Source organism: Mustela lutreola, chromosome 1, assembly GCF_030435805.1.
Source record: "Mustela lutreola isolate mMusLut2 chromosome 1, mMusLut2.pri, whole genome shotgun sequence".
NCBI classification, from domain to species: domain Eukaryota; kingdom Metazoa; phylum Chordata; class Mammalia; order Carnivora; family Mustelidae; genus Mustela; species Mustela lutreola.
Genome location: NC_081290.1, coordinates 196430063 through 196443201, shown reverse-complemented (window position 1 = coordinate 196443201; position 13139 = coordinate 196430063). Strand labels below are relative to the sequence as shown.

At 40.0% G+C, this 13139-nt stretch overlaps 2 protein-coding genes across 6 annotated transcripts; one reads left to right on the top strand and one right to left on the bottom strand.

Moving 5' to 3' along the window:
- Window positions 1-12: 12 nt before the first annotated feature.
- Window positions 13-8914, top strand: PUS3 (pseudouridine synthase 3). 2 transcript variants are annotated; one of them, XM_059184129.1, is made up of 5 exons: window positions 13-203; window positions 5754-6178; window positions 6292-6857; window positions 7942-8132; window positions 8274-8914. In XM_059184129.1, the coding sequence occupies exons 2-5, from the start codon at window positions 5804-5806 to the stop codon at window positions 8582-8584; spliced, it is 1443 nt and encodes a 480-aa protein (XP_059040112.1). In that variant the 5' UTR covers window positions 13-203; window positions 5754-5803; the 3' UTR covers window positions 8585-8914. The 2 variants fall into 2 exon arrangements, with proteins under 2 accessions (XP_059040112.1, XP_059040121.1); XM_059184138.1 differs by lacking the exon at window positions 5754-6178 and having other exon boundaries at window positions 164-203.
- Window positions 2223-13130, bottom strand: HYLS1 (HYLS1 centriolar and ciliogenesis associated). Of its 4 annotated transcripts, XM_059184151.1 has the most exons (4): window positions 12983-13118; window positions 10996-11045; window positions 5118-5233; window positions 2223-3512 (listed from the first exon to the last, which is right to left on the bottom strand). In XM_059184151.1, exons 3-4 carry the CDS (start codon window positions 5129-5131, stop codon window positions 2585-2587), a joined length of 942 nt encoding a protein of 313 aa, XP_059040134.1. In that variant the 5' UTR covers window positions 5132-5233; window positions 10996-11045; window positions 12983-13118; the 3' UTR covers window positions 2223-2584. The 4 variants fall into 4 exon arrangements, with proteins under 4 accessions (XP_059040134.1, XP_059040143.1, XP_059040160.1 ...); XM_059184160.1 differs by lacking the exon at window positions 10996-11045 and having other exon boundaries at window positions 12983-13127; XM_059184177.1 differs by lacking the exon at window positions 5118-5233.
- Between the last annotated feature and the right edge of the window lie 9 nt (window positions 13131-13139).

Here is a 13139-nt window from a genome sequence, read left to right as displayed (position 1 = left end):
TCTATTTTGTTGGAGGTGGAGAAGGAGTGGCCAAACTAGAAAATATTAGGCAGATTTCAGCGTCAAGCCTGCACCTCCCTCTCTTGGAACTACATTTCCTACAAGGTGGACTACATTTCCCATGAGACCCTGGGAGCGCGCGCTGAAGACGCTAAGAGACAGCTTCCGGTCTCGCTAAAAGCTGCGTGGTCGACAACCGGAAGGTAAGTAAGGGGATTTGGGGATGAATTATTTTTTTGGGTTATACAAAGAGGAACGGATAAACGGACAAAAAGCTGGACCTTTTTTTCCCTTTCCCATACCTTGATCTTCAAAGCACTGATAGGAGGAAGTGGGATCTTGCTTAGGACCCTGTTTTTGTATCTGGTGCTTTTTGAAACTGGCAGAAACTCACAACAGTAGGAACTTAGTTCGACTCTTAGAGGGCCCTTGGACTTGAAGTCTCAGCTGTCTCTTGTTTGTTCATAAAACTAAATACTAGTAGAGGTCGGGATTCCAGTAGTATGTGGGGAGGGAGGCGTGGCCAGTTTTTTCAAATTGGGAGATTGCTTTCCACGCGATTGTTTTTTCACTGTTACTGGTCATAAGTGCGTGTCTCCTGGTCTTTTGGCTATTGCTCCTCCTTCCCTCTTTGGTTTAAAAATAAGGTTTATCGTTGAAAATGCGTTCTTACTCCGTTACTAATATTTTGAGATTTAAATCTTTTTTCAAAAAAATGTATTGAAACTCCAGTGATAGCTGATGTTTACAGTCGATGCTCAGCGCACGCACCAGTTCCCTCCTTGTAATTCCGCAGCCCCTTTGCAAGCGTTAGATCGGCTTAGGGTATGCGGTGGGGGTGTGGTTTGTTGGAGGAAGCTCTGTAGGCTCAGGTCCTCTTCTTGCCACAGATCTTAACCACCTGCTTAAGTCCTTTGGACTAATTTGGTTAAATAATGGTTAAACTAGGTGATCTCTGGAAACTTTTTGTGTTGGTACTTACTAGGCTTTGAGATAATATAAAGGAGGTAGGTCTTAGGTGTAATTTGCATATAAAAATGCAATGTGGCTTTTAAGTTTTTAAAAGTATAAAAACTACTTTTAATCCCACTACATTTTGATTTTTTCTTGTGCTTTGTATGTGCACGTCTGCGACCGTATAGTTTACAGCCTTTTTTATTTAACTTGCACTTTATTAGCTTCCCCTTATTTTCAATGGCTAATATTCTATCTTATCATTTCTCTATTGTTGGAGAGTTTGCGGCTTTTACTTATTTGCAGTGAGCATATTCTACATCTATCTTTGAGTCACAATTTCTTTCCCAATAAATGCCTTGCAGTGGAACTGAATGATGTAGCTTAAATATTACAGAGAAGATATATTTTAGCGGGTAGTAATGGTCATGGTCAGTTACTCATTTCTAATTTACATAGCTGTTTTCCCTTGAACAAGCTAACTATTTTTGCTCTCACTCTAATGGCTTCAAGTGCTAAAACACAACCTCCAGATTTTAGATATTCCTCACTGGATTAGAAGCATCAAGAATATGGGGCGCCTGGGTGGCTCAGTGGGTTAAGCCGCTGCCTTCGGCTCAGGTCATGATCTCAGGGTCCTGGGATAGAGTCCCGCATCGGGCTCTCTGCTCAGCAGGGAGCCTGCTTCGCGCTCTCTCTCTCTCTGCCTCTCCATCTACTGTGATTTCTCTCTGTCAAATAAAAAAAATTTTAAAAAAAAAAGCATCAAGAATAGATCCAATTTAAGGTAAACAGAATTAGTGTTTTGGTCCATACCCAAATATGCCATGTTCATTTCAGTATTTGTGTCTACATCTAGTTCAGATGTTAGTAAATTCTTTTTCAGAGTGACAGGCATAATTTGCAAGAAAATCTCAGTGGCAAATTGTAAAAATCACTGTATTCTAGAAGTGACAGTTGGGAGGGCAATAAATTATTGAAGTAATTCTGAAATAAAACTGGTTAGAATCCTGTATGGCATATAATACGGTTATTGAGTATCGATTAAAAAGCATTTAAATTTTCTGAATTTACTATGTTTCTTTAGTAATGGAATATGTTGTAACTTTTCTTCATTCCTTTAGGATTGTGTACATAAAGGAGTTTTTCCTTTCCTTTTGCTTGATATTCACATGGTGAGAGTATGATGGGGAGAATGATTGGAGGCAGAGTCATGACCAGTTTTGAGATTATCTTACTTTGGGAAGTATTAATAAGTAAAACTAAGATCAAGTTCACAAAATCCCAATTCTTTAATGAATAAGCTTAATGCCCAGCAACTTTAAAAACAGCAGCTCACATTGGCCAAAGATTAAAAACAGTATAGAACAGGAACAGTGCTATCTTGACAAAGGGAAGAGTAGATCTGTGGCTTTCTCTTACAATTAATGGATTTGAGTGTAATTTGGAATTGAAATGGTATTTGATACCAATGTGATAAAGACCTAGGAAAGACCAGTGATGGGTGAGGTCCTTACTCTATAATGTTCCATGGGCTTTCAAGTTAGTTGTTTCTATTTAAATAGAAGGACAGAGATAAAGAAAGGGGTTATCCCCAAACAATCCCATAAAAAGAGGTTAAAAAAATTTTTTAAGAAGGAAAAAGCGGGAAGGGAAGCTTCCTGGGCATGACACCATTTGCAAGGTCACAACGAACACCCCAACGAAGGGCAGATCTTTTCTTCTCAGTTGGCACCAAGTAATTGTTTGGAACATAGATGTGCTGAGGTTTGGACTGGGGTTCTGCTCGAGAAAGCATCTGCTCTCTGACACCCCAGCGTAACTCCTTTCTATGATCCTCACCAGGTAACCTCATTGAGTCCCAGTCTCGTTTGTACTCAAAATATCGGGCTACCCGGTCTATCTTGCCTCGGTTTCTGTTCAGCTGGTCCAGCCTTGGGAGGATAAAGGACTTGGGTCGGCTGGCAACAATCAGGTCTTGTTCGTAAGCCGGAGGGCCCATTTCTTCTCTTCGTAGATAGCAAATGAGCTGATCTTGAGAAATTCCTTGGTACTCATGTGGTAGATTAAGTTTTTGTGAAATGTCAGCTGGGGATTCCCTCTCTTCATGGCACTGTAGACTCATCAGCCTTTGTCTTAAGTCCCAGAGATCCATATCACTCTCTGTACCAGACTCTGATTCACTGATAATCGACTCATCAGTCACTAATACTTCCCCATCTGGTTTCTTTCGCAACACCTTTCTCTTCATCACTGGCTTTCGGAGTCTTTGGGAGGCCTCGGAGGCTGTTTCTGAAGTGGCATTACTTTCTATGCGTGGGTACTGCAGGTGCATAGGAAAAGCAGGTCGCTTTCCTGGGGTTACTGAAGCTTTACTGTAGGGATCATACTGGATAGGCTGGCCATCTCTCCTGATATCTCCCTCACCCTGCCCTGCACAGATATGGGTAAAAGCTGTAGCAGCTGCCAACATTCGTTCTTCTGGATCCATATTGGCCCATTTTCGTCCATCGAGTCCCATGAGTTCCTCCATTGGCTCCCCTTCACTATAGGACCTTCTGCAAGAAAAAAATACCGACCAGATTTCTGTAATTCCCAGTTCTTAAACTGTTCATTCCCTTTTTGTGTACTATTTTATTGTAATCAGATGGAGAAAGAATGGCTAAGGCAATCATAAATCTAAGAGTTATAAAATGTAGATTATAGTACAGGGTAAAATGGTAATAGTTTTGAGGAAGATTAACTCAGCTGCAGAGAATCCATCATCTGCTTTCATTTCCACTTTCTTCTTATTTGTTCCCACCTTCTAATGCCTGGTGGTTCCTGCTACCTTTAGTAGCTCCTAGGACAGGACACGTGAGTTCTGCCATTAAAAAAGCTTGTGACTTGGGGCACCTGGGTGGCCCAGCTAGTTAAGCGTCTGACTCTTGGTTTTGGCTCATGAGATCAGGGTCTTCATCTGCCCAGGGTCAGATTGAGATTCTCTATCTCTGTACCTGCTCCCACTTTCTTTCTCTCAATAAAATCTTAAAAAAACAAACAAAAAACTTGTGACTTACATGACATGGGGCATAATCCTTAACAGACATACACTTAGAGGGGCACATTATATATCCAGCATTCTTCTGTGTGCTTAATTAATTCATGTAATCCCTCACCTGTGAGGAACTGGTACTCTTATTATCTACTTTCAACAGATGTGTAACATGGAGCACAGAAAGGCTAAATAACTAGCCCAAGGTTACACAGCTAGTAAGTGGTGGAGTAGGAAGTCTAACTCAGGCAGTTTGGTTGCTTTTAACTATGAGTGACTTAATCCAAAACCATCAGAAAAGCAGTGATATGCATAGAAATACTTCTGTACTAAGCAAATTAGCCCTTTGCTGTAATTACTTTTCTTCCTAGCTTGTTTACCTTCTGATTTTATTTTTTGCTTGTCCAGCTTTCAAGTTTTGTGTGTGTGTGTGTGTGTGTGTGTGTGTGTGTGTTTTAGGTAGTCGTATTTTTTTGGTTTTCTGCAGTTTCTGTGCTTCTGCAGGATCTTACTTAGAAATGCTCTTCCCCGGGGCGCCTGGGTGGCTCAGTGGGTTAAGCCGCTGCCTTCAGCTCAGGTCATGATCTCAGCGTCCTGGGATCGAGTCCCGCATCGGGCTCTCTGCTCAGCAGGGAGCCTGCTTGCCTCTCTCTCTCTCCCTCTCTCTGCCTGCCTCTCTGTCTACTTGTGATCTCTCTCTGTCAAATAAATAAATAAAATCTTTAAAAAAAAAAAAAAAAAAAAAAGAAATGCTCTTCCCATTACAAAACTATAAAAAAGGTTTTCTTCTTCTAGTACTTTTATAGTTCCTTTTTTTTTTTTGTATTTAAACTTTTAATCATCATAGATACAAGAAACTCTTCAAGGCCAAAAATAAAATGAGCTGCCAAGAATTAGATAACATGGCCTTAGCAGGGATTTGGAGACAGTCCAAAGTGACTGTTAGTTATAGATTGTCTAGCACTGTCCTAGATTTAAGGATATAGTATATTCGTCCCCATATTTTTGAAATACAGCAGAAATTTCAACATCTTAATTACATTTTCCTGACTCTACTAACTGCTAGAGTTACAAAATATAAATTCAGTTTGACTTAAAAAAAAAAAAAAAGCCTAGTGATGTTTATTACCTTTTTTCTGCCATCAAAATTGCTTAGAGTGGGGAAGTCTTGACTTCAGGCTTTATTTCTAATATGAAGTACAATCATTGATAAGTTTCATCAATCAGGCTAGTCTACTGTAGCACCTTTAAAGACAGAACTGAGTATTAGATGTTAGAACATACAAGCTACTAATTTTATCTGAAATATTGGAAAGTTAGTAGAAAAAGAGTAGACATATATTCTTTATAAGCAGTTTTATGATTAGAAAGATTAGACAAGTATAATGAAAAATAAGAAGGAAATGTTTTAAGGAAGAAATATCAGTAACATCAGTCCTTAAATCATCTCAGCTAATGAAGGAGAGAGAGAAATGGGATCTACAGACATTTTCCCTAAATTCTGACTAAACTTTAACGCCAGCTCACTATTTCTTAATCCCCCCCTTCCTTTTTGCCTGTGAACTGGCCAGACAGGATGGAAAAGAAGAATGTGGATGATCAACCCACAATAATTAAGCCAATTCTTATCTCCCTGGACAGAAGCAAAATATATCCTTTAGGCATTAAATTAAATCTTAGGTACTATTTGCACATAATGGAATGATACTGACATCACCAAAGTAATTCACATTGAAACTGTTGTGTCCTTTTACTCTCTTTTCAGGCAGAGTGGACCTGTATGATTCCTTTATTCCTGGGGTTGGTTGTCTTATCATGGCTGAAAATGACATAGATAGAACCCAGACTGAGAAACTCCTAAAAAGAGTGCAAGAACTGGAGCAGGAGGTACAAAGGCTTAAAAAAGAACAGGCTAACAACAAAGATTCAAATGTGAGAGAAAATTCTTTAGCAGCTGGAAAAGCTAAGCGTGCATTTGATTTCAGTGCTCATGGTCGAAGACATGTAGCCCTAAAGATAGCCTATCTGGGCTGGGGATACCAGGGTTTTGCCAGTCAGGAGAACACAAACAATACAATTGAAGAGAAACTGTTTGAGGCTCTAACAAAGACTCGACTAGTAGAAAGCAGACAGACGTCCAACTATCACCGGTGCGGGCGAACAGACAAAGGAGTTAGTGCCTTCGGACAGGTAAGGGCCACTGTGTTCTTTCTGAAAGCCAGCAACACCAACATATTCTAGGTGTTACATATTAAGAATTCAGATTGTGTCTCCAAAACAAACATCTTTCTTTAATTCCACAGGTGATTTCTCTCGACCTTCGTTCTCACTTTCTGAAGGGCAGGGCTTCAGAGGATTGTAATGTAAAAGATGACGTCTACGATGCTGCTAAAGAGATTCGCTATACCCACATTCTCAATCGGGTACTCCCTCCAGACATCCGTGTGCTGGCCTGGGCCCCTGTGGAACCTAGCTTCAGTGCTAGGTTCAGCTGTCTGGAGCGGACTTACCGCTATTTTTTCCCTCGTGCTGATTTAGACATTTTAACCATGAACCATGCAGCTCAGAAGTACGTTGGCACACATGATTTTAGGAACTTATGTAAAATGGATGTAGCCAATGGAGTTATAAATTTTCAGAGGACTATTTTGTCTGCTCAAGTACAGCTAGTGGGCCAGACCCTGGATGAGGAGAAATGGCAAGAACCTTTCCAGTTATGTCAGTTTGAAGTGATTGGCCAGGCATTCCTTTATCATCAAGTCCGCTGTATGATGGCTATCCTTTTTCTGATTGGCCAAGGAATGGAGAAGCCAGAGATTATTGATGAGCTCCTGAATGTAGAGAAAAACCCCCAGAAACCGCAGTACAGGTAAGTTAAAAACAAAACAAAAAACCCAAAACTGTTGCCTTTAGAATTTTTAAAAATATATTAAACATTTTATATAACTAAAGGTTAACATATCTTCCTCTCCCAACAACTGTCTGATTAACTAGGTCACTTATTTTGTCTTCATGAAGAATTTTTTTTTTTTAAGATTTTATTTATTTGACAGAGAGAGATCACAAGTAGACAGAGAGGCAGGCAGAGAGAGAGAGAGAGAGGGAAGCAGGCTCCCTGCTGAGCAGAGAGCCCAATGCGGGACTCGATCCCAGGACTCTGAGATCATGACCTGAGCGGAAGGCAGTGGCTTAACCCATTGAGCCACCCAGGTGCCCCTTCATGAAGAATTTAATCTATCTTGTAGAATGTTATAAACATGCAGGAGGGCTATCTTTATCTTCTCTCGTTCTGTACCCTTAGTAGGAAATGGGTGTTGGTACCAGGCCCCTTAAATAAAGTAACATTCATTTTTAAATTTTTTTCCCCTGAATTTATGCTGAGAGGTATTATTTTTAGATTCTGGTGAAGTCTGAAGGTAAGGATTCCAACTATTCATATTAAATCTTCCTTGCTCTACATTATTGTACTTTTGAATTTTTCCTAATTTTCAGTGTTGAAAATGGTAGGAAAGATGGAAAGAATAGTCAGACTTTTCTTTTAAGAGCAGGCTGAAGTCATATCAACCAACAGTTCATTCCTAAGCAGTGAAATCTACTTTTTCCTTCATATCATAGAAAATTAACAAGTTTGGAAAAATATAAAAAATAATTTCATAGCATTAGGGTTGAGACGAGTCAGCTCACTTGTAGGTGACCTGTTACCACTGAAATTTACCCTAATATAGATCAAGCCTAACTAGTTGATCTATGGTTTGCTATTTTTTTCTCTTAATTATAAAGTTGTTCAAGGTGAGGGATCGTTTTTATTTATCTTTTACTTGATACTGATGAAGTTTCCCCCCCTCCTTTTAACCCAATTACCTACTCCCCCAACCTTGTTCTTAAAATACAAGGCTGTTAGATGGCTGCTGTGTATTTTTACACCCTTGTTTCTTACCTCTTTTCTTCTCTAGTATGGCCGTAGAATTTCCTCTAGTCTTGTATGATTGTAAGTTTGAAAATATCAAGTGGATTTATGACCGGGAGGTTCAGGAGTTCAATGTTACCCATCTACAACAACTATGGGCTAATCATGCTGTTAAAACACACATGTTGTATAGCATGCTACAAGGACTGGACTCCATTGCAGTACCCTGTGGGACAGGTATGACAGGAAAATCCTAGGATACAATTACTTACTAAAACTAAAGTTATATGGGCTATGGGGGGAGGAAGGTTATATAACATTTGGAGGTGATTCTATTGTGGTATGCATCCATGTAATATCTGATTGTATATATTATAGGACCAAAGATGGATGGAGTGATAGAATGGAGAAATGTTAAGCCCTCTGTCATAAAGCAGACCAGTGCCTTTGTAGAAGGAGTGAAAATGCGCACATATAAACCCCTAATGGATCGTCCTAAATGCCAAGGATTAGAATCCCGGATCCAGCATTTTGTACGTAGGGGACGCATCGAGCACCCACCTTTATTCCACGAGGAAGAAACAAAAGCCAAAAGGGACTGTGATGATACAATGGAAGAAGAAAATACTCTTTTGGAGAAACCAACAAAGAGAGTCTGTGTTGATACAGAAATTAAAAGCATCAGTTAACTCTAACAGGATCTAGGAGGCAAGAACTAGCTAGTGGTAGGTGAACAGAAAAGAAATACAACAAAGCATGTGCTGAAGTCCTAAAATTCAGATGATTAGTTCTTTGAAAAAACGAAACAGAAAAAAAAACATCCCCCTGCAAACCCAAAGACTATTAAGCCCTATAAAAGATGTTTTAGCCTGAATAAGAGTTCAAACATTCTCATTCCTCCCCAAAAGGATTAAGAGACAGAAGATGCAAAGAGCAATTGGAAATGGAGAGTTTACATACACATGGGAACCTGTGCCTTGTGTTCAAGTTTATTAAAGCCTGATTCTGTAAGTGTCTAATTTGTTATGCTGTCTTTTTAAAAAACCAATGAGATATTCACTACTTATCTGAATTCTCAAAAAGAGGTTTGCCTGAGTGTCTTTTTTTTTTTTTTTTAAGATTTTATTTATTTATTTGACAGACAGAGATCACAAGTAGGCAGAGAGGCAGGCAGAGAGAGAGAGAGAGAGAGAGAGGGAAGCAGGCTCCCTGCTGAGCAGACAGCCTGATGCAGGGCTCAATCCCATGACCCTGAGATGATGACCTGAGCCAAAGGCAGAGGCTTTAACCTGCTGAACCACCCAGGCGCCCCTGAGTGTCTTATTTTTTAAGAGAGAAATTAAAAGTAAGAAATTTAGTTAAATATTTGGTACATTTGTTTACAAAAGTCACACTATGACATGAAAGTGACCTAAGTGAATAAAGCTTACAAGGCTTATCAGTCTAGTGCTGTGAGCCACAAACAGTCCTGGTTAGAGTCTTTTTTTTTTTTAATAGATTTTTATTTATTTGAGAGAGCACAAACAGCAGGAACGGGGAGAGGGAGCTTTATGTGGGACTCAATCCTTGGACCCTGGATCAGGACCTGGGCAGAAACCAGATGCTTAACTGACTGAGCCACCCAGGTGCCCCCATCTTTTTCTTCTTTAAAACCTTGTACATATGTAAAAAAATATTCTTAGCTTAGTTCATGGGCCATATAAAAATAGGCCATAGAGTTTACCACCCCCTGGCACACTGGTTTAAGGAAAACTCTTAAAAAGAAATTTCCAAGCTAAATCTTGCAGAACAAGGGAGAGCCAGTTAAAGTTGGGATAAAGAAGCAAAACTTTAAGTGTGTCCAAGGCAGAAGATGCAGTTTGTATAAAGCATGAGAGAGAGCAACATTTTACCTACAAGTAACTGTAAATACAGGAGTATGGCTTGACACTGACAAGAGCATAGTTTAGGAAAGGAGCAAGGGTCATGTTTGTAGAGTCCTGTAGGCTTCCTGAAAAAAGCTTAGATTTTTATCTTGAGAGGCCACTGGAAAAAAATACAAGCAGGGATGCAGAAATACTGCTCTGGTTATGGTGTGGATTAGAAGAGGGCAAGACAGTGGTACCAGGTAGGAGAGCCAGTTAGAATAATCAAGGAATTAGATGATGATGGCCTAGACCAGATTTATAGTAAGGGGATGGAAAGAAGTAGATGAATTTTGAAATTAAGAAAGGAGAAACTGGGTTTTATGGTTGAGTAAATGTGAGGTTCAAAAGTAGGGTGGCTTTCAGGATAACACTAGGTTTCAGACTTAAGCACATCTAAGACACAAGGGACAGGAAAATAAGGGGCTTTGTTCTCAAAGCTGGTTAAGTAACCCTCAGAATATTAACACCAGTATTTACTCGAGTTCAAAGTTCTTTTAAAATGATACATTAGAACTTCTAGCCATTAAAATAATAAACATCAAATCAAATGAACTCATATACCTTTTGCCTCAATCTTCATCACTGTAAAGTGTAACACTTCTGTACATTTATGAATTATATTGTGTATATATATATATATATATATATTGTATATTCGAGATTCAAAGTCTTACCAATCAACAAACTGTTCCTACTTAGGTTCAAAACTCTAGGGATACAAATATGGTTTATACCCTCAAGCTGCTAGTTAAGACAACATATGGGACAATTACAAAGAATATTAACATGAACAGAGTTAACTGATGCTGTGGAAGTGCCACAGAAGCTTAGTAGTGGGTAGGCCAAAGACACAAGACTTCACTGAAAAACTTTCAGGTTTAGAATGTAAAATAGTAGAAAAGTCAAGTGACCTTGTCATACTGAAGACGACACATCATAGCTTTTACATTCTAGGAGAGTAGAAACTGGAAAAGATCCTTATTTTAGAGATGGGAAAATAGTGGTACAAAATAACTAAGCTTTATTCTTACTAGCCAGTTTTTCCAGGTCATCTAGATTTTGAATCAGGTCATTGGTTTTTGGAACCTGATTTACCAACATTTCATAATGCCCTGAATGTTCTTAAAGTATTGCTTTCTCCTTTAATTCTGATGTAAGGACAAACGAAAACATTTCGTTTTTCAATTTCCTACCTTATTTCAGTGTACCTCCACTGCCATTAGTTTTCAAGTTAAAGAAAAACCTGGAAAGAAAACGGTTTATGAAATCACTATTTAAAAAAACAGCAACTCAGGGCGCCTGGGTGGCTCAATGGATTAAAGCCTCTACCTTCGGCTCAAGTCATGATACCTGGGTCCTGGGATCAAGCCCCTCATGGAGCTCTCTGCTCTGCGGGGAGCCTGCTTCCTCCTCTCTCTCTGCCTGCCTCTCTGCCTACTTGTGATCTCTGTCAAATAAATAAATAAAATCTTAAAAAGGAAAAAAAACCCAAAAACCATCAACTCTAGGGGTACCTGGGTGGCTCAGTCATTTGGGCAACTGGTCATGATCTGGGGTCCTGGAATCAAGCCCTGAGTTGGGCTCCCAGCTTGGCAGGAAGCCTGCCACTCCCCTTGCTTGTGCTCTCTTTCTCTGTCAAATGAATAAATATAATCTAAAAACAAAACAAAACAAAAAACACAAAAAATCAACTCTACAGAAATGATACATGGGACAAAAAACACTAAAAGCCATGCTTGGGAGATTGTATAGAGGCAAGGGAGTTAGAGGATCAAGGTCTTAATAATATATTAAGTAAAATCTAGTATAATAAGAATTTAGTGATATTTTTTGGTAGTTACCATAAACTTTGGACAATCATCATAGATGAAGCAATGATGAATCCCAAAATGTAACTTTGCAAAAGTACCTAAGTTATCTGAAGTAATATTTGGGAATTTCAGCTTCTGACTCAAGATAGGGACTAATAACTGATAGAAATAGTCCTTAAATCTTCCTTTCTTCACTGGAAAAATGGAATTATTCCAATAGGTGGTGAGGTTTAAATGAGATTGTACACATTATATATGAATATATAACATGCAATATGTTTTATATGTAAGATATATAACATGTTTTATATGTAAGATACATATATAAATAAAATGGTACTCTGTGAGAGGTATTACACGATTTATTTCAATGTTCATGCAATACAAAACTACCTACAGAATAGCTAAATAAAGCAGGGACCGAAATGAAATAGGACTCTGCCCGGGCTATGAAGATCTCCAACACGGAAGCCCTGAGAGCGTTTTTTATTTTATTTTGTTTTGTCTTCTTTTTTAATGGCATATGTACTATATATTCAGTGATTAACCTGTTTTCTTTGCATTTAAATTATGCACTCTCCTTTTCTTGAATGTATGAAGATGGATATTTGTAAATAAGTATAAACTGTAGTAAAGCCCACAGGTAACTGTAAATTCTACTTTTTAATACAAAGACCTGGTAAGCCTTTCCCTTTACTTAGGGAGAAACTTTCACATAGAAGATAGAGCAGCTTATATTTTGCAGATTAGCTAGTTGTTATTTTTTTTTAAGTACGTTCGTACTTCTTGAATTTATTTCTAAAAACAATGGGGCTGTATAACTTTATAATCCGAAAAAAGGTGTATTTTCATCTGGGGTAGGACTATAGGGTTCTTCGATTCTCCACACTATCCTAACTCATTAGGGAGAGAGGTGCACGCACCGTGACACCCAGAAGTTCACAAAGGACGTAACCAGGGGTTGGAAAGACTCTGGTTCCCGCAAGACAACAAAGACGATCGTGTACCCACCTGGCCCCGGGCGTGGTTGTCGCCTCGGATGCTCGCGGCCTCCGGGGAACCTGGCTCCCTCGGCGGCACCGCCCCCCGCCGCCCTCTGGGCCACCGACATGCAACCGCTGCAGCCACCAGGCAGGCAGTGGGCGCCCACGTTGACCTCGAGGGGCTCAGACGTGCCAAGGGCACGACAGAGCTTACACCTGCCTTGGGGAGCAGTAAACCTGGGTTCAGCAGGAATTTCAGGCGTTTCCCAGCCCCGCCGGGGGTAAACTGAATGGTCAGCGCTTTTCAAAACCCGACCTCTCCACAGCAGCGGGCAACCAGCCCTCCCGGGCCCGTGCGCCCCCTATTCCAGCGCCTGTCGGCTTACCTGCTCCGTCAAGGTCCGTTCGCCGCACCGAGTCCGGGCTAGCCAAGCTCCGCAGGCTTCCGTTAGTGTCTCGTAGCTCGCGCAGGCGCACAGCCTGCTCACGCGCCGAGACCTCAGTTAACCGCCCCGCAGCCGCGGTTTAAATCAGAAGAGCGAA